At 50.7% G+C, this 23,401-nt stretch overlaps 1 protein-coding gene across 1 annotated transcript in view; it reads left to right on the forward strand.

The window, feature by feature from the left end:
* The first annotated feature begins 1,559 nt into the window (after positions 1–1,559).
* The window catches only part of PKP1 (plakophilin 1), a 46,496-nt gene continuing 24,654 nt past the window's right edge, over positions 1,560–23,401 (forward strand). Inside the window, exons 1-3 of the mRNA XM_036398479.1 lie at positions 1,560–1,761; positions 9,381–9,481; positions 21,486–21,907. Of these exons, the coding sequence (XP_036254372.1) occupies positions 1,560–1,761; positions 9,381–9,481; positions 21,486–21,907 (725 nt within the window). The remainder of the gene's footprint in view (positions 1,762–9,380; positions 9,482–21,485; positions 21,908–23,401) is intronic.

The following is a 23,401-nucleotide window of genomic DNA, read 5'->3' on the forward strand; positions in this document are numbered from 1 at the left end:
GGCAGCCCCTGCCCTCCTCCAGGCTGGCCTTGCCCAGGCATGGTCTAAAAGTCCTGCAGGTTGGGTGATGGAGCAGGGTAAAGCCTCTGCATCCCTTGGTGAGGTGTCAAGGAAGGTGGGGAGAAGGGACCAAAGGCAAATAAATACCCTCCAGTTGCTCGGCTCCTGTGTTATATTGACAAAACCCGGCTTTCTACTCCTGGGTTTCATGGGAGGAGCATCCTGGAGCGTGGAAAAGGACAGTGCACAAAGCTCATCTTTCCCAGGAGCCTGCTCTGTGCTTTCTGATGCTGCTCTTGTTCCTACAAAACATGAAAGGTGGACACAAACCACCAGGGAAACACAAACGCTGATGGATGGGAGTGAAAGCACCAGGTCAGACCCTGGGCACTGCTGATTCTCACTGGAGGGAAACTCCACACATCTTTTCTCCCACAGCTGATCCATCTGGCAGCACAAAGGGCTCTGCTCCTCTGAGTGCTGGCACAAGCACCCAGGTCCTGATTCTGGAGCACCCAGGAGGCCTCTACCCTGGGCATCCTCTCCTAAGCCTCCCTCCTGATGGGGACTGTTCCTCTTCTCCTGTATCAGCCTCCTGTGGCTTGGCAGGAGCTTTGTCAGCACTTGCTGTGACCTGAAACTGGTCACACCAGCAGCGAGGTGCTCGGTTCTCTGCAAACGAGTTGCTGCAGTGTGGCTTGGCAGAGGGAGAACTCTCTGCTGCCATTCATAGCCTGGCGTGTCATTTCTTGCACAGCCATTTTATCTCCTTGCTAAATTTCCTCTTTTCCTCTCTGCTACCCCAAGCTGTGTGCAAAGATTGCCTCAACCGTGCCCTGATTTCCCCACAGGCCTGTCCCTCAGACAAGGGGACACACTCTGGGGGGATGTTCCTGGCTCTCCAGGGGACCTGACAGGGCCCTCCCTGACCCCTGGGGCCGGTGTTCTGCAGGATCCCTGCATTCCTGGGCTTGGAGGGGTGGCTTTGCAGCCTGTGCTTGCAGAGTTGGGCTCCGAACGGGCACTGCGGGCAGCGTTGCTCCTGCAGGCAAGGCCATCTCTTGGCACTGAGACCTGGGGCTGATGCAGCTGAGACTGAGGGAAAACACTGGAACCCAAGAGGAGCCGTGTGGGAGATGTTCCAGCCCCCGGGGAGCACCGTTCCCTACCCAGACCCACAGAGCCTCAGCCCGACCCCTCTCAGTGCCCGTGCCCAGCCCTGCAGCCCCCCGCCCTGCCCACCGGCACGGCCGCGGCCCGCGGGGCTGGGCAGGGGCTGGGGCAGGCCCGGGGCCGGGCAGGCCCTCAGCGGCCCGGGGGTGCCGGGGCTGGCGGGAGGCGTGGGTGTGTGCGGGCAGGGCTGTATATCCAGTCTGGCAGAGGGTGTGACTGCTCACACGCTGGGGAGCCGAGCTGCGAGCAGCAGCCCTGAGACACCCTGGGCCAGGGGACGTATGGCAAGGAGGGATTCGGGGGACTAAGCCCAGCAGAGCCGGTGTTCGGTGGCCCCGTGTTGTCCGTGCGAGCCGAGTGCAGCCCCGCGCCCGCGGCCTCCAGCCATGCTCCACTCCCCGCTGAAAACGGCGCTGGCCTACGAGTGCTTCCAGGACCAGGCCAGCTCCACGCTGGCCCTGCCCTCGGACCACAAGCTGAAAACCAAGGGCACGGGCAAGCAGCGCGTCCAGGAGCAGGTGATGATGACGGTCAAGAGGCAGAAGCAAAAGTCGTCGGTGTCGTCAAGCGTGGGCCACTCAAACCGAGGTAAAGTCCCGCAGCGAGGGAGCCTCTGGGGCAGGGCTGGTGCTCGGGGTGCTTTGATGGGGTTTGTGGAGGGGGCACAGATTGCTTTGCTTCTCTCCTGGCTCACCTCAGGCAGGTGCTGCCAAGATCTCCTGCACTGGTTGGAAGGGTTTAGGACAAGACACAGAGCTGGAAGCATCAACTCCTTCCTGGCTGGAGCTGATCCCTGGGAGTGCTGCTCTGCTCCACATCCCTGAGGCACTTGGACGTTTCAGTGTGTACTATAACAAATTTTTCCCTGGCTTTAAAGCTGGAGTAGCTGTCTGGTTTTGCAAATCCTTCCTCTGCAAGTGCCCCCATGGCTGGAATTCCCCACCACCCCCTCCTGTGGATGGCAAAGCTGACAGTGCTCCTCCTCCACCCTGCGTGGGCTGGGGCTGGGGCTGGGGCTCTGCTGCTCCTGAGCGCTGGGCAGGGGCAGAGCAGGAGGCTGTGCCCACACACAGGACACAAACCTCAGCTCAGGATTCACCTCTGGAACTCCCAACACATCTCCCATTTACAGGCTGAGAAGTGTGGAGTCTCTGGGACCCTGATGGGAGTGGTAGGAAGGAGATGAGTTGGGAGAAGTGTCCCTGGTGTTGGTTGCTGAGGGTGTTTCACAGCCCCCTCCACTTTGCCCGTGTTGAGGTCCAGGCAGCTGCTCCACCTCCGTGCACTGAGTGTGTGCCACAGAAACAATCAGCTGAATCCTGCAGCCAGGTGTCCCACTGGAACCCCCTCCTCTTTGGATCAAGGCTTGGCAAATGGTTCTCTCTGCCATCCTTGTGTCTGGAGAAAGCTGATCTGGAGGTAAAGCCCAGCATTCCCCAGCTGGAAGCTGCAAACCCAGAGGGTTGTGACAACTTCTGTGCAAAACCTTCTGGCTCTTGGAAGTGTTTTTTCCAGCAGCCACAGAGCTCTGGCCTGACTGAGTCCACCAGGGAGAGGAAATCCCAGGGCTTTGAGGGCCATTGGGGTGCTGGAGCTGGGACTGAGCATTCTGCTGAGTCTGGAGTGAGCAGCATGGAGGGGGGTCCTGGGTGAGCTGGGCCAGGCTCCGATACCTCCTTCAGGAGCTGTGCCTTGTCCAGCAGCTCTTCCAAGCTGCATTGTGAGGCTAAATCCTGTGCTGGTGAGCTGCCATGGTCCAGAGGCATGTTTGAGGCTGGATTAGCAAGAGAAGCTGGGTGGCTGTAGGCTGCTGGAGGGAGTGTGGAGGTGGTGCTTCCTTGGGAGCCATCCCTGCTCTGGGAACTGCAGTTGCTGGAACAGAGGGAATGGAGCATCTCCTGAGCGAGGGCAGGTGGGCTGTGCCAGGAACAAATCCCTGCTTCCTCTGTTTTTTCAACACAGATTCCAACAGTTGAAGGGGGACTGGGGCAAGGAGAGCTTTCCTCTGTCACCAAAGGGGAAGATGGGAATCTCCTCCCACCTCCAGAGGGTTTATTGCTTATGGTGTTACAGTGTCAGACCTGACAAAATAAAATACACAGCAGGATGAGCTGAGGGGCTCTGGATGGAGAGGGAAGCGGGCAGAGGGATCCACAGGCAGGAAGGAAGGGAGGCAGAGGGGGATTATCCAGCTTGGAGAGGAGCCCAGGTGAAACCTCTGGGAAAGGAAAAAAAAAAAATAGCACATTCCCAAATTGCCAGTTTCTGCTCAACAAGCTAAACCCCTCCTCCAGACACTTGGGGAATGTCTGGGAATGGGAATTGCGTGGAGATGTGCAGCTTTGGTTTCTGTGTCCCAGGGAAGCTGAGTCACATCCCACTCCCAGGAGTTGCCTCCAAGTACAGGGCCCAGGCCCCCCCTCCCCTCGTTCCCACCAGGGGTGGTTGGCCAGCAAAGGTGCTGGGGGCTGATTCATCCCAGTGCATTCCTGGATGGAATCCCAGAAGGGTGAGAAGTTGCTGTTTGTTCCCAGGGCTGTCTCCTGGTTGGTGTCGGAGTGGGTCCAGCTCAGCTTTCAGGTGTTGGGTTTTACTGCTCTTGCCCAAAGATCAGGTGGGCAGCCCTGATGAGAAAATTTAGTTTTTCCTACAAAGAGGCTATATGGCTCTGTTAAGCATGGATTCTGCCTGTCCAAACCCTCATCCAACTTCAACTCCCTGCGTCCCCTGGGATTTCTCAGAGATGCTCCTCAGAGGCAGCACAAGCTGGGGAATTCCCAAAGCCCCCTGACAAGTGCCTGAGTGCTTTGTTCCCTCTGCTCCCAGACAGTCCCAGAGTGGGGCTGGGCAGCTGTTGGGCCAGGTCCAGCTTTGTTGCTGTGTTTGGAGCTGTGGTTTGAGCTGGAGTTGGAGCAGGGCCCAGAGCTTCCCCCACCTACAGGAACCGTGTCCTGGTGTGTGTAGCATGGGGAATATGGACATGGAACCCTCACGCACACAGCAGGGTGGGGGTGTTGTATCCCACCACTGGAGTTCCTTGAGGGGGAGCACACACTCCCTCACTACCCCAGTGATTGATGGAACCATAAATGAGCTGGTGATTTGGAGTCCAGCAGGTCAAGGTTTTGTGGCCACTTTGGAGATCTGGTGTCCCCCAGGGCAAGGTGGCCAGTGTGGGCTCCAACTGGTGTGCGCTGGGGTGGGACAGTGGGCAGAAAACTGCTGCCAGCAGAACACTCCTGAACCCAGTGGGGGTTGGCTCAGCACAGCAGCTACAGCTGTTCCCAAGGGTGTCTGGGATCTGTGGGGTCTGTGGGGTCTGTCCTCCTTGGGGGTTGGGTCTGTGGGCTCTGCTCTAGGGCTTATCTGTCCTTCTCCCCATGGCAATACCAAACTAGATGGCTCCCCTTGAATTTGTGAGTAATGCACATTTCCAGGGAAAATTAATTTCAGTAGCGTGGCAGAGGAAAAGGCCAGGCCAAGCTGAACCAGCTCCTTGTAACCATCAGCTCTGTTCTACAAATTCCTCTGGCTAAAGGAAAGTTCTGCCAGTGGTTTGTTATTGAGGAGACACATCCAAGGAGTGTCAGATCCAACTGTCCTGTGGCTGAGCTGGGATTGAGAAGTTTCTGTGCTGGCTGTTGTTAAGAGGGGAGTGATTCCACCAAGGTCTAATGGGACCCCATCTGGCTTTGGTGGGGATCAGGACTCTGATGTGAAGTGGGATTTAGGGCATAAAAAGTCTTTTGAAGACTTCTGTAACCTCCCCCAGCACGAGATGATTCAGTGAAAGGTTCCACTCTTCCACAAATCTTAGATTATTGGGATACAAAAAATCCCCATTAGCTCATAGGGCAGAAGGCAGAACTGGAGTTTTGTCATTCCTGCTGGAATCTCCATGTCTGGGATTTCACTGACACTTCTCTCCTAGAAGGCACCCAGGCTTTGCTTTGTGCCTCCCACAGGCCTCTGCTCTCCCTGTGTTTTTCCTATGTTTAATCATCCTTATTGTTTAAAGCTGTGCATAGTTTATGATTTAACTTGCCTAGCCTGCACTGCCAGTGACTGGTTCTTGTCTTGCCTTTCCCTGCCACAGATTAATATTTATTAACAGACATCCTTTTCCACAATCTCCACGTTGGCTCTGTGTGTCCGGCTGGCTTTGGGAAAATGGCACTTGGAGCACAGCTCTCCTCCTGCCAGCAGTGCCAGCTGCAAGAGAGGAGAGCTGCCTTTGAGGAAAGGAAATAACTCATCAAGAACAGCTACACTGGGTTGTGTGGCAGCCTCAGTTTGCTCTGCAGTAGTGGATAACAGGGATGGAGAAGGGGGTGAGGGCAGGGGGAGCAGTGTAGGGGGGCTCACAGAGATGCACTGCAAGGTTTTGCAATTCTTATCTGCTGTAATTGAATTTTACCCTCATGAATTGTCCCACTGAAGATAAAAGAGATTTTAAAGTGTCTAAGTTTTAAAGGAGATGTCATGGGGGAATGATAATTTGGGGAGGGGGAAATCTCAGCAGCCTTCGGGGTTGTTTTCTGCCCACATGGTCACTGAGAGGCTGCACCTCATCTGTGTGGTTCTGCCACATCTTTCCAATTCTGTCCCACCTGGTGAGGGTCCTCTGTCATGAGGAGAAGCTGAAGGAGGTGGGAAAGGGGCTCAGCCTGGAGAAAAGGAGGCTTCTGACTCTGCACAGCTCCTGACAGGAGGGGATAGCCTGGGAGGGGTCGGACTCTGCTCCCAGGGAACAAGGACAGGAGGAGAGGGAATGGTCTCAGGCTGGGCCAGGGGAGTTTCAGGTTGTATTTGGGGGAAAATTTTTTCATGGAAAGGGTGGTCAGGCCCTGGCACAACTGCCCAGGGCATTGGTGGGGTCATCATCCCTGGGAGTGTTCAAAAGATGTGTGGATGTGGCACTTTGGACATGGGTTAGTGGTGAACGTGGCAGTGCTGGGGGAATGGTTGGACTCTTTGATCTTAGAGGACTTTTCCAAGCTCAGTGGTTCTGTGATTCCCTGGTTCTGTGTTACTGACTCTGTGTGTTTGCCCAAGTGCACATGGGCCCTTCAGGGACCTAAACAGCTGCTTGGGTAACAGCAGCTGGGACACAGACCTGTGGACACAGCCAGAAAAAAGCACGAGGGGGGCACCTCCTACTAAGAGCATTTCCACCCTGGCCCAAATGGTCTTTTGTGATTGCCTGGGTTTATCCCAAATTCCAAGGACCTGGGAGCAGGTTGTGTGGTCTTTGCTCTTTTGAGGTGCTTGAAAAGAGGGATCTCCTCCCTGAGGGCTGGGGATACTGGCTGTCAAGCTGTCTGTCAAGATGAACCAAGCAGAGAAGTGTCCAAACCTGCACAAAGATCAGGTTTTCTTCAGCCACCTTCACCAGAAAATCCCCAGGTTCTTCCTGCTCTCAATACTGAGCTCTCCAAGTAATAAATCCCAGTTGAGTGGTGGCAGGAGAAACATCTTCTCCAACCAGCAGGGTGACTTCAAAATGCCTTGAATGTTTGAGGTTCTGTATAATTCTGTGTTTTTAAGCTCTTGTGTTCAAGTTCTGGGAGGTGAAGGCAACCCTTCCCTGCTGGAGAACATAAATTTGAACCAACTGCTTGATCTGAATTTAGCCACATAACAGTGAATTTATGAAGAAAGTTACAGATGTGCCTAAACTGGCTTATTTTGGGTATCTCCTTGCTCTAACCCTGGAGTGCATGGCAGGAACAGATCCTGAAAGGAAAAGTGTAGTCCCCAAGCAGGACTGGTCAGAGGGACCTGTAAGTCAGGCACAGAACCCCTTTTTACAGCTGCTCACTCAGGAAAATGGTCCAGGGGCTCACACCTGCAGTTACAGAATGTTTACAGAGAACAAGAGGCAGATTTGAAGAAGGAATTCCCAGGAATTTATCATGGAATGGCTTTACCTTCGTGCTCAGAGTTATGGTTATCAGCTAACTCTGTGTCCTGGGGAATCACCTGGCCCAAACTCACCACTTCCAGCACTGCCTTGCTGCTGCTTAGGCCCAACACTGATGTCCTGATGTGGAATTGAAAGGAAATCCCGGGGGGGAGAGGGAGCACAAGGTGAAGGACGCGACTGAATCTCCCATTGCATTTCCATGGCCACTTCTTTCTCTTATCAGCAAGTGCTGTGCAGCTTTATGTGCATGAGGCACTTGGGGCTGGGGAGATCTGGGTGAGGAGCAGTGCCCACTAAATCTCCAGACTATGGAAAAGGAACTCCTGTGGTTTCCTGCACAGGGGCAGGGCTGGGAGCCGAGCTGGCTCTTGCCTGTTCTCCATCCAGGGATGTTCTCCAGGTGCAGTCCTGCTGACAATAGAAAGCAAATCTCATTATTTACACCACATCCACAGGAATCATCTTCCTGAGAAAATGCAGGAATTTTTAGCCACAAACCAAATCACCATAACAGGTTCTGGGTGCCTCAGGCAGGGCAATAAATAAGGTTTATTCCAAGGATCAGTGGCTGGAGGAGACCTGAGTGGCTCCAGGGCCTTTGTGGTCGAGCTTATCCAGTTTATCTCAGAGATGAGTCTTATCAAACAATCACAGAGATTAGGATATTTCTGACATTACCCACCAGTTTAGGTGCATAAGTTAGGACAGGTAAGTCCTGATTTTGTACTTTGTTAGACATTCAGAGCTTCCCCTGGAAGTTAATTGGAGTGTAGGGTTTGCACTTCCTCATAACGGGACCTGAGATGCCACAATTATTGAGCACTTCTGAAAATGAAACTGAAATCACCCTAAAGTCTTTTGGACCACCCAGAGGGCTAAGGGAATTTCATTGTGGAAAGAAAATTCACTTCATTTGTCTTGTAGTGATGAAAGTGGAATTGAGTAAAATACTTTTAGGAATGATCCAAAAATTGCAGTGCCAGAGACTGCTGGGAGAGCTCTTGGAAGTGCTGGGATAGGTAAATCCAAACTCTGGTTAAAGCACTGAGAAACAGAAAAAATGGCTGATGGGTTCCTCCTGATCCAAGATATTTGCATCCTTAAAAAACATATCTGAGATCCAGTCTCATTTATTCCTCTAGCATCCCAAAAATAATGATGGAGCTCTATACATTTTCAGGAAAAGAAAGTATAGACACACAAAGTGATCTTTTAGAGACAAGACTGTAATTCAAAGAGTGCAATGAGGTTGTGTAGTGCTTGATTGTTTTAGATCCCCAGGTGTTAAATAGACTGGATCATCCTTTATCCATGGTGTTTGTTAGTGGCCATTGATTAATTTTAGCAAGCTTTACTCAGGCTGCTCGTGCTGATGGGATTGGTAGGATTCAGACATGGAGTGAACTGGTGAAAGGGTCGGGGGTAGGTTTTGCCTTCAGAGAGAGAAATTCTATTTACTACAAGTCTTCTATGGCCAGACATTCTGGGACATGTAGCACAAAATATCATCAGGTTCCTCTCATACTACAGCTAGGAGGCCACCAAGTTGATCAGAGGAAAGGAACTACTTGCCTGTGAGGAAAGGCTGAGAGAACTGGGATTGTTCAGCCCTAGAGAAGAGAAGCTCTGGGGTGACCTAATTGTGCCCTTCCAGTACCTGAAGGAACTGACAGAAAACATGGAGAGAGATTATTTACAAGGGCCTGGAGGGACAGGACAAGGGGGAATGGCTTCCCACTGTCAGAGGGGAGAGTTAGATGGGATATTGGAAAAGAATTCCTCGCTGTGAGGGTGGTGAGGCCCTGGCCCAGGTTGCCCAGAGAAGCTGTGGCTGTCCCATCCTGGGAGTGCCCAAGGGCAGTTGGATGGAACTTGGAGCAACCTAAGATGGTGGAAGGTGTCCCTGCCATGGCAAGGGTGGAACTGGATGAGCTTTGAGGTCCAACCCAAACCATTCTGGGATTCTGTGATTCCATAATGTCAGACACTGTCCCCGACTCCTTTCTGCTCCTTTGCTTTAGATTTTATGGCACTTGGTCATTTGTGCTGCAAACTTTGGGGAGCCCTGGGGGGTCTGTGGTGTGAGGGCTGGAGTTCCCAGCAGTGACAAGGGCTCCCCTTCCTGCCTGTATTCCCTATGTTCCTGTTGGGATTTATAACTGTCACTTTTCCATAACTAATCTTGCTGTTAAAAAAAGCTTTGTGCTCTGAAAGGGACCTGCTGGGAATCCTTTCTCCTGGGAATGCTTTCTCGTGCTGACCATGCCTTTTCCATTTGCAGGTTCCATGTATGATGGTTTAGCTGATGGCTATGGCTACGGGACATCCCGGGGCAGCTACTACACCAAAACCCAGACAGGGAACAGCAACTGGGGATACCCGGTAAGACACTCCTTGATCTGGGGTTGTGGCATGGGCTGAGGTTCCCTGGACAGGAGGAAAATCTCAGTCACATAGGGAGGTCACAGTGCTTCAGAAACTCACCTGAGAGGGATCCTGGCTGTTCTGGAAAGGGATTCAGTGCAGTGGAGGAGGAGGATTGAAGGCCCCACAGCTGCTTTATGTGGGGATTTTAGAGTGAACAAGATTTAGTTTGCATCTGCGGGTTGGTATCCAATGGCACGAGAGTTTGGAAGCTGCCTGAGGGATCAGGGTTGGGTTCAGACTATCACAGCTCAGTTCAAGTCTGGAGCACATCCAGGGGTTCCCATTTGTTCCTGTGCACCAAAACATGGCTGTGAATGACATGAATGTGGCTGGAGAATGTGGAACAGGGGATTTGCATTAGAACTGCTGTGCTGCTGTTCCCAGCCTCAGTGCTACTGCAGACCCTTCAGAGATATTCTCTGTGCTTGCAGAAAAGTGGATCCAGTTCTTCCACAGTGATTTCCAAAAAAATTATTGTAGATTTCCAGAAAAAGCACAGGTGAGATGGTACCTGTCTTTGTGCAGTGTGAGTCTGGACATCCCACAGAGCTCCTGGGCCTTGGGGACAGACTCCTGGTATACAGGGAATTGCTCCCAACCACTCCACAGTCCACTGGGACAACTTGTGCTCATGTTGCCCCTCCATTTCAGGCCTGTGTTCTGCTGTTCCCTGCTTTTCATCAGCTCTAAAGTAGAAAGGAGCAATTCACAGATCTGGGATTTGAATATGAGAAAAGCAAAGGACTCCTTTCAACAACTCTGGAACTGTAAAGCAGCTCCGTGTCAGCCATCAAAGGTTTGAACCAGGAAAGGTTTTGGTGGCTCCAAACACACAGACAGGGCTGCAGCTTTTCCTGGTGGTTGCCAGATCCTCTGCTTGTTCAGAGCACCAGCATTCCTCAGCTTCAGAAGGATTTACCGGGGTCTTTCCTAATGGCCTTGTTGTAGCATGATGGCTTCGAGGCAGTGGTGTCACTTGCTGAGTTTGCATCACTGGGTGTTCAGTAGGAAAACTGGGAGCACTGGAGTGTCTTTGAAATGTTCATTTCCAGACTGTCTGTTGGCCCATTTCAGTGTCCCTTCCTGTGCTGGTTAAATCCCAGCCAGAGGGGCTCCTGTCCCCAGATGGAAAAGTTTGTTCAGAGGAGGCACCAAGTGGATTGGGGGGATGGAGAGTTCTGCTGTGAGGAAATACTGGAGAGTTGGGATTGTTCAGCTTGGAGAAGAGAAGCTTTGGGGTGACCATATTGTGGCCTTGTAGTACCTGAAGGAGCTACAGGAAAGATGAAGAGAGATTATTTCAAGGGATGGAGTGACAGGACAAGGGGGAATGGCTTCAAACTGCCAGAGGGCAGAGTTAGATGGGATTTTCTTCCGTGAGAGGGATGGAAGAAATTCTTCCCTGTGAGAGAGGTGAGGCCTGGGCACAGGTTGCCCAGAGAAGCTGTGGCTGTCCCATGCCTGGAAGTGTCCAAGGCCAGGTTGGACAGGGCTTGGAGCAACCTGGGCTAGTGGAAGGTGTCCCTGCCCATGGCAGGGTGGAATGAGATGGGCTTTGAGTGTCCTTCCAACCCAAACCATGCTGGGATTCTGTAATGGGTCAGAGCACAGGTCCATCCATCCAGGTGTCCTGTGTCTATCCCTAAGACAATGGTGGAGCCCTGCAGAGGGTCCAGCCATGGTAACCAGGCAGGGTTTTTTTGTGGCCACTAGAAAAGTGCAACTGAGGCAGTTCCCGAGGCAGAGGTGGAGCATCTGAGCTTCAGGACTCAAACAATTGGGATGTTTTGTTTTGATGATATGTTGCTGTTTGCCTATTGTGATTCCTGAATGGAGTTTGCTGTGCTTTGTCCAAGCAAAATTGCTCTGCTTCAGCCATTCTAAGGGTTTGTAGATGGGTTTTTTGTTAAAGATGGAGGAAGCCAAGGCCTGGCTCTGCTCATGCTGGTAAGGTGCTGCTGCAGTTCCTGCTGCTGGTGTGAGGGTTATTGTTTCCTGTTGTTATTTCCTGATCTTGTTCCCAATCATTATGGCAGCTGGACAAATGCTGGGTAGGTGGGAATGCCACTGGCTGCCAGGGGTCTCAGTCAGCAGTGTTTGTGTTCTGGGGAACAGCTGGAAGGTGGTGATGAGGGTGATAAAGTTCAGGACCTCCATTAGACACACCAGAGTCCCCGGGACACAGCAGTTCAGTCCCTTCAGGCTCACTGGGGATTTGGGCAGCTCTGTCTGTTCTCTGAGAGACTCCTCTGCACTTACTGAGGAGGGAAGGTCTTTCTCCAAATTTAAGTGTCATGCAAGTCTTTAATTCTAAATATTTTTGATAAAGGTCTTCAGGATCTGTGTTACTTCAGCAAAAAGGACTGGGACCTGTGAAGGATTCACAGTAAACTTTGTCTTACCTGAGTCTATCTGAGAATCAGCCATTTAGTCCTGACAAGTTGTCTGACTCCTCCCCTGGCCAACAAAGGCAGAGGTAGGGGCAGTGATTCATCTCCTCCACCTGGGAGATCTGTCAGGTCAGGATGAATCAGCCCCCCTGGATCCCTATCTCCTGCCACTGGAGCTGGATGGAGCAGGAGATGAGTGCACAGGGAGATGACTGCACTCAGAGGCAAGCAGTCCCAGGGGCCACTGGCACTTTGGAACACATAACCTCAAACCTAAATGTGCTTAAGGAGCCCAACAGACACCAGACTCCTCAACCACACTGAGCAGCCTCCTCCATTCTGCTTTTTCCAGACAGTATTAAGGGTTCCACTCATCTGCCACCAGCCTCCAGCTTGGGATAACTTCAGCTTTTGTCTACAGACCTGTTTGAAGTCTGTGCAAGTTCTGGGCTTCCTAAAAAATGTTTCCTGTTTGTAATTCCTGGGTTGTAAGATGTGAAACAAAAGATAAAGCAAATCTATTTTTGAAGGCAAAATTGCTGGACTTATTTCTAGCTGGAACTGGTGCTATGAATGTGTCTGAAAAGTGGCAAAGTCCTTTGAGGTGCACAGGCAAACTCAGATACTCCAGGGAAGTGACCCAATGTAATATTCAGGGGAATAACTGCCTCCAAGTCCCCCTGGAGTTAAAAAAGTGCAGCAGGAAATCCATTTCCAGGGTGTTGCTCGACAGCACCTGCACCTGAGACACTGCAGTGCCCTGATCTAAGGCACTGCCTCAGATGGTGACACTAAAGATGTCCTCTCCCACCCACAGCTCTTAAAAGCTGCTATCCCCAACTTCCTCCTTTTGTGTTGTTTTGTGTCTTCCTGGAAATGTCAAACTTTTCACTTCTGTGTTTTCTTCCCAATCTTGTGAGACTGATGTTCAAATATTAGAGTAAGAGAAATGATAGATCTGGAGACAGAGCTCTTTCTGGATCAGTCAGTTTGGAGCAGGCTGCCCAGGCCAGTGGTGGAGTCCCCAGCCCTAGTAGTGTTCAGCAACTTGTGGATGTGGCTCTTGAGGACATGGTTTAGGGTGAATGTGGCAGTGTTGCGTTAATGATTGGACTCTTTGATCTTAGAGGGCTTTTCTAATTTAATGATTCCATAATTCTTTGTTTCTAACACTTTGGATTAAACTCTTCAATTCACCCATTATTACAAATTACATTCTTTTCTGTTAATTCCCCTTGTGGGCTGCCTCATTTGCAGCACCGCTGTCCTCAGTGAGCACCTTCTCACTGCCAGTGCAAGGAGCGCTGAGCCAGTGGGGCCTCTCCAGGAGGCACTTGGAGGGCAGTGGGTTTGCTCCTGGCTGCAGCATTTCCTTGCCTCGTGTCAGGGGCTGGCACAGCTTTCAAGGATGGGAATTCCTTTGGGAATTCCTTTGCTCAGATCCCACACTGGGATGCAGTAATGGGAGGATCCGTGCCTGCAAACCCCTCTGTGTCAGGGTGATACCTCAACCCAGGTGCTGTGGAGCCTTAGAAACATTTGTCACCCTACTCCACTGTGAGCTGAGAGTGGCCAGCAGTTCCCAAAGCCCTCCAGCCTCAGGAACTGTGTCCTGGTGTGAGCAACACCTCAGGTCCCACAGGAGGGTCAGTGGTGACCATGATTTACACAGACAAACCCCGGGGAGGGTTAAGGAAGCTGAACTGAGCCCCTGGAGCAGTGCAGTCATGGCAGAAGCCTCAGCATGAGCCACACCCTCGTCTCTGACAGCTCAGTTTACCCCAGAAATGGAGTCTCTCCAGCAGTGTTGCAAAGCCACAGCCACATGGGTCCATGGGTTGCAGGGACCTTGGTGCTCACCCCAACTGCAGGTACAGCTTTGGAGAGGCACAACCAAATCCTAAACACATGGAGGGCAGCACGTGGGGTTCCACCAGCAAAGACCTCTGAGGCTCAGTTCCCACCCAGCCCTTGCCTGGGTCTGCTGGGTTGGCAGGTCCATTGCTGACAGGGAGTTTGGGCATTCCCAGTCCCCACAGCATGACCAGGATGAGGCAGGACCAGGACAAGGTACAGAGCCTACCTGGCTCTCCATGCTGCTGCTTCCACAAGAAGGAAATCCCCCACATGATGTGGATGTGTCCAGTGTGTCCCCCCAGCACTGCCCCCAGCGAGGGCAAACAAACCCTGGATGTGTTGGGGAGGGAGTCTCAGATGTGTCCTGTCTCCAGCAGATCCTTATCCCCACAGAGCTGAACTGGGGCTTTCACAGGATCACAGGATCACTGAGGTTGGACAAGACCTCTGAGATCATCCAGTCCAACCTTTGACCCATCACCACTGAGTGCAGGGTCCAGTCATTTCCTGAACACCTCCAGGGACAGTGACCACACTGCTGCCCTGGGCTGATCATTCCAATGTTTAACAACCATTTCCATGGAGAAATTCCTCCTGATGTCCCACCTGAAACTCCCCTGGCACAGTTTGATGCCATTTCCTCTTGTCCTGTCCCTGATCCCTGGGAGCATAGCCCAAACCCCCCATGCTGTCCCCTCCTGTCAGGAGTTGTGCAGAGCCAGAAGGGCCCCCCTGAGCCTCCTTTTCTCCAGGCTGAGCCCCTTTCCCAGCTCCCTCAGCCACTCCTGGTGCTCCAGACCCTTCCATAGCTCCCTTCCCTTACCCGGACAAGCTCCAGCCCCTCAGTTTCTCTCTTCCAGGGGAGACCCAGCTGTTACTTTAACAATGGTTCTAGGACCAGCCATGGTCCCAGACCAAGGAATATTTGGCTGGTCTGGTGGTACTGGATTAAAGCAATTATCTGTAGTAATTACATCTGTTATGGCAGTAATGAGAAACACACACCGGTGATCCCTCTGCACTGGAGACTGTAGGAATATTTTTAACCAAAACTCCTCTGTGGGACAAAGTGTCAGAGCTTTCTCTCTGAAGAGCATTACCTGAACAAGAGGTGGTCACTGTTGTCCCTGCCTGCCTTTGCCTCTTTGGACAAAACCTCTCATTGTCAGTGGGAGCTTTGTTCCATAAGGATTTTAGGTCAAAGTTTGTTGTCTGTTGTGACAATGCATCCAAGCTTAAAAGAACCCTAAAAGAGAGTGGTTTGGATAATCTTGCCAGAGAAAACAAAGATTTAGAGTCACTGCACATCATTGCTTGGTCAGAGCCTGGTGTCCCTGGGAGGTTTGCGTGAGGCTTTAGGCTTTGGAACAGCAAGTTGGACACTGCCTTCCTTGGCCAGAACAAATGGAACCAGCAGGACCTAAATCTCAGCTCAATGAGAAAAAAGAGATGAAAAATCATAGGGAAAGGCAGCTCCTGGGAGAGGTGGGAAGGAGCATTTCAGAAATAGATAAACAATGTATTTGCTGGTTTTGCAATTTTTCTCCCTGCCATGGAGGGAGCAGCACTCAGAGGGTTTCGCAAGGAGCGTGAGGAGCTCTCCCCACCCAGCACTCAGGGTGGGACCTGCTCGGGTTGCATCTCCTGTGCTTTGCCCTCCAGCCTGGGAGAAACCTGCTCCTGACGTGTTTATACGGAGCCCTCACTTCTCTGTCTGCAGCTCTAGAAACAAACAAATTGCAAGGGAAAAAAATCCAGGCAGGTAATGAACTGATGGCGTCCTCAGATGCAGAATCAGAACCACCCAGTTCTCTGGGAGGGCTCTGACGTGGGAAGGCAGAGCTGGATCCGGGTGCCATTCCTGGGCTGATGCACCTTGCTCTATGCTTCTGCTTCTCTGGAAACTAGGGGGAGGACAGAGACTTTTCCTGCCAAGCAAAAGGGTTTATGGAAGAAAAAAAAACAGAAAAGAACTCATGGCTGATGGCTGGGGAAATGCCATTTTGACTTCCTCTCTAGAACCACTTTTATTCCAGCTGAAATAAGAAGTTAAAGATGTTTATTTACCTGTGTAAATAGAATCTCGTGTTGGATATTCCAGTTGTTGTTCCAAGAACATACTGCAGGCTGAGAACTGGAGATCCACAAATGCTCATTACTCTGAAGGCAGGTCTGTGCTGCTGCCAGGGGAGGGAAGCACTTCCTGGGCCTGACAGGAGCAGCAGTGCCACTGGTGCTCATCTCCAGTGTCTTTCCTTCCTCTTGCTTTCCCTGTCTGACTGTGAATGGAGCTGTGAATGAACAGCTCCCAAGGCCTGGCCTCACTCAGACACACTCATTTCACAGTGGGGAGGAGAAGTTCACACTAAAATTCAGAATGTCAGGTGGCCTGGCTGCACCTGAGCATCCTCCTGCATCCTAAAGCCTAAAGACAGGGACTGCCAGGGACTGATGGAATGGCTGGAATCAGAATCACAGGGTCACAGAAGGGTTTGGGTTGGAAGGGACCCTCAAAATCATCTCATTGCACCCTCTGCCATCGGCAGAGACACTTTCCAGTATCCCAGGTTGCTCCAAGCCCTATCCAACCTGGCCTTGGGCACTTCCAGGGATGGGGCAGCCACAGCTTCTCTGGGCAGCCTGTGCCAGGGCCTCCCCACCTTCACAGGGAAGAATTTCTCCCCAAAATCCCATCTAACGCCCTCTGGCAGTTTGAAGCCTTTCCCCTTGTCTTGTCACTCCAGTTACTGATGAAACATCCCTCTCTACCTTCCCTGTAGCCCCTTCAGATCCTGGAAGGTGCTGTGAGGTCTCCACACAACCTTCTTTTCTCCACACTGAACTTTCCCAGCTGTCCCAGCCTGTCTCCAATGGAGGATTGCTCCAGTCCCCTTATCAGCTTGGTGGGGTCCTCTGGACTTGCTTCAACAGTTCCATGTCCTCATGATGGGAGCACCAGAACTGTGCAGAGTATTCCAGGTGGGGTGTCAGAAGAGCAGAGTAGATGGGAGAATCCTCTCCCTCCCTGCAGCCCACACTGGGGGATGAGCCTAGGACATGGATGACTTTTCTGGGCTGCTCCTTGGCAATCCAAGGAGTTGTGTGATGGAAAGGGACACCTTCCAAGCTGTCCCAACTTCTCAGCTCCTGTGGGGAGAAGCCTCAGTGACAGCCTGAACCCTTCAAAATGCTTCCCAGATCCTGCAGTGCAGAGGGAATCACTGCCTTCTGTCTCCACCCCACTGTGAGGGACTTCCTGGTCTTTCCCAGCATTTCCCCAGACTCCTAAAGGGGAGAGGTGTGAATGGCACACCATGCACACACCCGTGGGCAGTGGGCAGTTGCAATTCACAGTGTTGGGAAATCTGGGCACTGATGAGATCTGAAGGCCAGAGATTGATTCTTTCACTGCTGCTCTTCTGCACAGGCAGAGCTCCCTGCACCCAGAGTGGCATCAGCAGAAGTTGGGAGCTCTTGTCAGGTGGCTCTTAAAACCACAGACTGTGTGACACCTTTCCCCTCAGAGATGGCATCTCTGCAGACACAGAGTGCTTCCCTTCTTCCTCTCTGGGTGTCCTGTCTCACTGATGGCTGCAGGGAATTCCATTCCCTTGGCCACATTTGCTCCAGTGCTAAAAGTGACAGTCCCTGACTTAGCTGGGTCAGAATTCAACACAGGGATTTGGGTTTTAGTGTGGAGAAGCTTTGCCAGGACCAGGGAGGGATCAGGTCAGCCCCAGTCATGCAGGGATTCATAGGCTCGAGGTCTGAGGTCCGTTGGAGCTGGCAGGAGAATCCTCATCGATCTGGAGCCGTTGGATCAGGCTCCTGCTGCAAAAAGGAATTCTGAGATACCAATTAGGTCCGTGCCACTTGAAAGAGATTAAAATGGGCTCAGCCAAGCATCTGGTAGAATCAGCAATAAAAGTCCTGGACTGCCTTTGGTAATGAGCTTCACATCACACGGGAACGATTTTCCCATGAGTTTGCAAAAGGCTCCCCCGCCCTGCTGGGACCTGCTCGGACTTGCAGCCAGGGCTCGTGTGTTGCAGAAAGGTGTCTTTGCAAACAGCTTCACCCATCTTGGGGCTGCCAAGGAGGAGGACAGTGCTATGGCCCCTGTAAAGCCCAGCAGGTAATCGAGAACCCGTGATTCTGTCCCAGTAAACAGAGACTCCCCCCTCCCCTCAGTGAGTGCACTGCAGAGCAAATCCCAGCTTTAGATAAACAACGAGTTCCTCTTCCAGGCTTCCTGAGTCGATTTCAGCAGATGCCCAGGGGCTCCACAGCTCTGCCAAGCTTCTGACAGCCCTACAGAATAATCCCAGCTTAAACTGACTCATAAAGAAAACCAGCAGGGCTCACATCTGACAAGCTGCTCTCTGTCCTGTGGCTGCTGCCAGCGGCTCCACTGAGCAAAAAGTCCACCCTGCACCTTCCCACTGCAGCCCTGTCCATCCCTCACTGTCCCCAGGGTTTCTGAACCCAGGAAAATAAATTGAAATGAGGATGACATCACCTCAGAAGGAAATATATGGTAGATCATGACTTCGTGGAAGGTCACTTCACTGTCTCTGTGCGTGTGCTGCATCCCAAGCAATGGGATGCAGAGAGCCTGTGTATGTGGTGATTCTGGATTTTATCCTGGGCAGCAGAGGGCTTGTCCCACCGCCAGAGAGCCCCCAAGACTCATCACATTCTACTGTGATGTGCCTCCCCCGGCTCTTCTTTCCACCTGCAACCTGTGCTTCCCAACCCCAGGAGCTCTGCAGGAGGCTCCAAACCTGCCCCTACCCCACTCAGCACCTGGTTTGTTCTATGTCCCCTGGAGAAGGCACAGAGAGAAGCTGCTCCCCTTTTGTCCCCTTGCAGCACTTCACCTGTTTAGATGCACATCTGAAAATCTGAAAACTACTCAAATAACAGTGATCTGGGCATCAGCAGAGCTGGACTAAAGGGCTTAGTCCCACCCAGGTGGTGCCAGGGAAGGGTTTCAGCCATTACCTCTGCAGCTCTCTGGGACACAGCTGAGAGGGTTCCCTGCATTCCTGAAGATCAGTTTGTTAATGGAAATATTTGGCTTAATTAATTAACATAATGACAATTCTGCAGAGTGTTGGAGGCAGGAATGATGCTGAGTGTGCGGGGGCTGGGATGGAGTTAGGGCAGAGCTGAGGGACTCCAGGGTGAGCCAGCAGAGGATTCCCATTTCCCCATCACAGAGTGTTTCTAGGTTAGGAAATATGGAAATTTTTTTTTCAGTGGCATGAACTATTACACCAGACACAGGCTTTTCACAATTCCAAGGAAATGATTAGGAGCCAGTGTTGACTTTTCTCTCCCAGCCAAAGGGACCCTTGGGTGGCCTTTGCAGAAAGCAGCACCCAAAGTGCCACTGCTTAGAGTTGGATGAGAAAAAACCACTTTGATCCAACAGGAGACCATGGAGGAGCTTTCCCAGGATAATCAAAGGGAGATGGGGAAGGCAGTTTTATTCCTTAGTTCTTTTTATCCCTGTTTGCTGTATGTCTTGGAGATCTCCTTGCCAGACTGCTGAGGGGATGCAGAGCACAAACTCAGCATCAAGGGGCAAACAGCCCTAGAACAGTTTCTTTTCCTTTCTGGAGCACACACCTGAATGAGTTGTCTCTCATTTGGACATAACCCTGCAGGCTCCCACAAGCCAGCACTGACATCCCAAAGATTTAACATTGCAGAAGATTGAATTCAATCCTGGTGTGGCAAACTTGATGCAAATCTGGAGGACTTCTGATGAAGGCATTTTGAACTGACAGCAGGGCAGCTAAAGCCATCTTTTTGTTTTGCTAATTGTCGATGGTTTATTTTGCCATCATCTTTTATCCTTTCTTTTTTATTTCCTTTCTTAGTCATCTCAGTTTTTATTGCATATTCCCCATTGTTCCTAGAGCATCCCATTATCTGAGCAGATACTACACGCCTTGTAACTCATAAGCTGATATTCATTGTCTCCACTTGTTTCTTGGCACAAGAAACAAGATTCAAGAATCCCTTCTTACTCATTTTTCACTCCCTTTACTCTCTTTCTAATAGATGGGATGGAGAAGAAAGGAGCATAAGGAAATTAAAAATAAGTGCAGGGACTGCTGGAAGGTCAGAATGGGGCATCAAGCTCCATGATGGTGAGAGATATGCAATGAGGTCCTGTAGTTACAGTGTGGGTTAGACCCTGTGTGTTGGGAATAAAGCACTTTCTTTATTGCCAGGGTCACATTACAGCTTTCAGTTCTAATTAAAGCTCCTGGATGCCACATCCTGATCCCTCAGTGTCCCTGACACCCAGGTGGGGTTTGGCTCCTTTGTAAGGGCTGCAGGTTGGATAACCTCTCTCGGGGGTCTCTGTGGTCCTGGCCAACCCCAAGATGTGTCAGAGTCTCTTTTCCCAGCCTGGCAACCAAAGAAGGAGTCAGGATTCTTCTGTTCTGGTTTTCAAGGTTGTTTGTTTTCTGTTACCTATAACATTCTTTCCTGGCCTGCTGAGGTCTGTTCAGCAGGTCAGTCAGTGGCACGCTGCCCTCCTTCAGGGCGGGGTTATGTTTTTATACTAAAAACTACCTGTACTTTATTTACAATTATTTTCCAATAGCTATCACCTATGTTAGACAGTGTGTTCCTACTCTAATCCAATCCAAAAGTGCCACCATCACCCAGAAGATGGAGGCTAGGAAGAAGGAGAAAGAAGGACAAGGCACACCCAAATTCCTCCATCTTGGCACCCCAAGCCCCATTCTAAAAACCCCAAAATTCTACTTTTCACCCTGTGACAAGCTATCATTCTACTTAAACTTTTGTGGCTTGTAATTCCTCATGTAAGGTTGGTAATATTTTCTGTGGGTCAAAATCAAAGGCACAGGGGTCTTGGGCTCTGTGCCAAGGTCTCTGAGCCTCCTGACAGAGGCTCGAGCCATCCAGGGCAGCCAGAGGGATGTCCTGGATTCCGACAAACCTCCCATCAATTTTGGGCACAAAAACACTTGGGAGGCCCAGGAAAGCGGTAGCAGGCAGCCAGGGGGGCCTGGCTGTGCCCAGCTCAGCCCTAACGCCGTGTTTGTGTTTGGCAGCTGTGAAAAACGCCAATCACTTGTTTTTAAAATTTTAAAAGTTTAATAGTAATAAAATGGTTATAAAAAATATTAATACAATTAGCGTAATAACAATTTGGACGAATTAGGATAATATGAGACAATAAATACAAAGAGTTATGGATGTCTGGGTACCTTTTTCTGGGCAGCACAAGCCCAAAAAAGGACACCCGTTAACAAAGGATTAACCCTTAAAAGCAATAGCTTGTTGCATATTCATACACTTCATACATGATGCATAAATTCCATTCAAATACAGGATTCTGTCTGGTCATCATCAACTTCTTCCTCCGAATCCTAACAGCACCTTTGAGGCAGGAAGAAGTTCATTTCTTCTGATAAGAGAGCAATAAATTCTTTTTCTCTGAAGATTTAGGTGTCCTGTGGCTGCTATCTCGCTGTGAGTCCTTTCTTTAAAAAAAGCATCCTACATAGCATAGCTTCTATTTTAACATTTTTTATAACTAAAACTATATTTAACACAGTACTTAAGAGAATTAATACAGCATTACTTTCTAACACAACACATATACTATTCATTTTAATATTTGCGAAAAGCCAATCCCTAAATGCATGCATTTTTCCCAATAGCTCTACAACGGGACGCTGAAGCGGGACGTGGAGAGCCGGCGCTACAGCTCCTACAGCCAGATGGAGGGCTGGGCCAGCCGGGCCCACAGCAAGGCGCTGTGCAGCCCCCGGGCCGGCAGCGACTACTGCTTCGTGCAGAACATCAAGAGCAGCCGCAGCGAGCCCGACCTCTACTGCGAGCCGCCCCGCGGCACCCTGCGCAAGGCCCATGGCGGCGGCCGCGCCGAGCACAAGGCCACCCTCAACCGCCAGAGCATCTACAGCAGCTGCAGCACCCAGCAGGGAACCAGCAGGACCAGCAAAAAGGTGCCAGCACGGGCCCTGTCCTGCCCCTCGAGCAACAAGCCTGACGTGGTCTATGCCCAGCCCGTGATGAGCTGCAAGCAGGACGGGGTCTATGGACAGGCCCAGTCCAGCTCCAAGTAAGTGCTCCTGTTACAAATAAGAAGCTTGACTAGGCCAATATTCAAGCAGCAATCAATTTATTAATTAATATGGTAAAGTATGAGCAATACAGCACTGGGTACAGTGGGGGAAGTTTTCCCTCCAACAGCACACCGATAGTTGAGGCTTACAGGTATTTATAGGGGTACTCATCAGCTTTCTCAGCAGTTTCTATTCCAATTTTTACTCATCAGCAGTTTCTATTCCCAATTTTTACATCACAATTCTATACACTATTGTGATTTAGTTTTTCTCAGGATGTATCCCAAAAGGAGCATCCCAGATGGTGCTGGTCCAGTTTCCAAAAGAAGGAAGAAGAATCCCATGTGGTGAGGTCCAGCTCTCCAGATGTGGATCCACCTTTTAATTGCAAGGACTATAAATCTCATAGCAGTGATGTCCAGCTTCCCTTGGTCAAAACTATTAATCCTTGAGTGGATGTTCATCTTCCTTTCTCAAGCTGTTTTTCTCTGCTTTATTAAGGCGTGAGATAAGCACGTTTCCTTTATATATATTCCAGAGCTATAGTTTAAAGGATACAAGCAATAGTCTAAAATTATACTTCAAAAGGTTATTATTGCAGAGCTCTTTAAGGATTAACTACAAGCAAAAAGCAACATCCTTAACGCTTTAATTCCAATGCTCCTAAATCAACAAAGGTTAATTGCAAACAAAAGATGGGTTCAAAGGCCTTTTTCCATGCTTTACTTTCCTCAGTTATTATTAGAATTCGCAACTGTCCCATGGTCAGTCTCCACACATATCACAATCACAAATACACACGTTGCCTGTATGTACCTGACACGAAACACAGCTTTGTATTTCACACTCTGACCCTGAGGGAGCCTGGGCAGTGCTGGGAGCTCTGCCCACTAGAGCCGGGCACCTGAGCTGCTGCAGAGCCCTCACCAGCGCATCCTGCAGCAAAGTGGGTCAGATGAGTCACTCTTCAGAGCTTTATTGCATTTCCTGGGCTGTGGAGGGGAACTGATAGGACTGGCTCAGTGCAGATATCATTGCACTGCTGTAGCTCTGTGATATTGGGCAACACAATCCCTCAGTGTCTGTGGTGGCATTAACCCACAATGATAGGAGGATGGGGAGGTGAAGAGCAGAAGGCCTGGTGTGCAGTCATGGTGTCTGTCCTGGCTGTCCTGGCGCTTCAGCCTGCCAGAAAACTTACCCAAAAAAAAACCTGTCTTGGAAGGAGTCAGCTCCTGAGGGTCTGACTCAGAGCAGAGCTGAGAGCCTGCTAAGCAGTGATGTTTCCCTCTCTTCTCTCCACCTAAGCAGTGATGTTTCCCTCTCTTCTCTCCACCCAGCCTCTGCTTCATTTGCCCAAAAGGTCTGATTTTGGTTCCAGAAAAAAACTGAGTCATAAATTGAAATAAATATCCTAATTGGAATAATCTGACTAACCAGGAAAGAGGAGCCAGTGGAAGCTGTTCAATTCTTTCCTGTCCAGAGCATCC

This window comes from Molothrus ater, chromosome 25, assembly GCF_012460135.2.
Source record: "Molothrus ater isolate BHLD 08-10-18 breed brown headed cowbird chromosome 25, BPBGC_Mater_1.1, whole genome shotgun sequence".
In the NCBI taxonomy this organism is placed as follows: Eukaryota; Metazoa; Chordata; class Aves; order Passeriformes; family Icteridae; genus Molothrus; species Molothrus ater.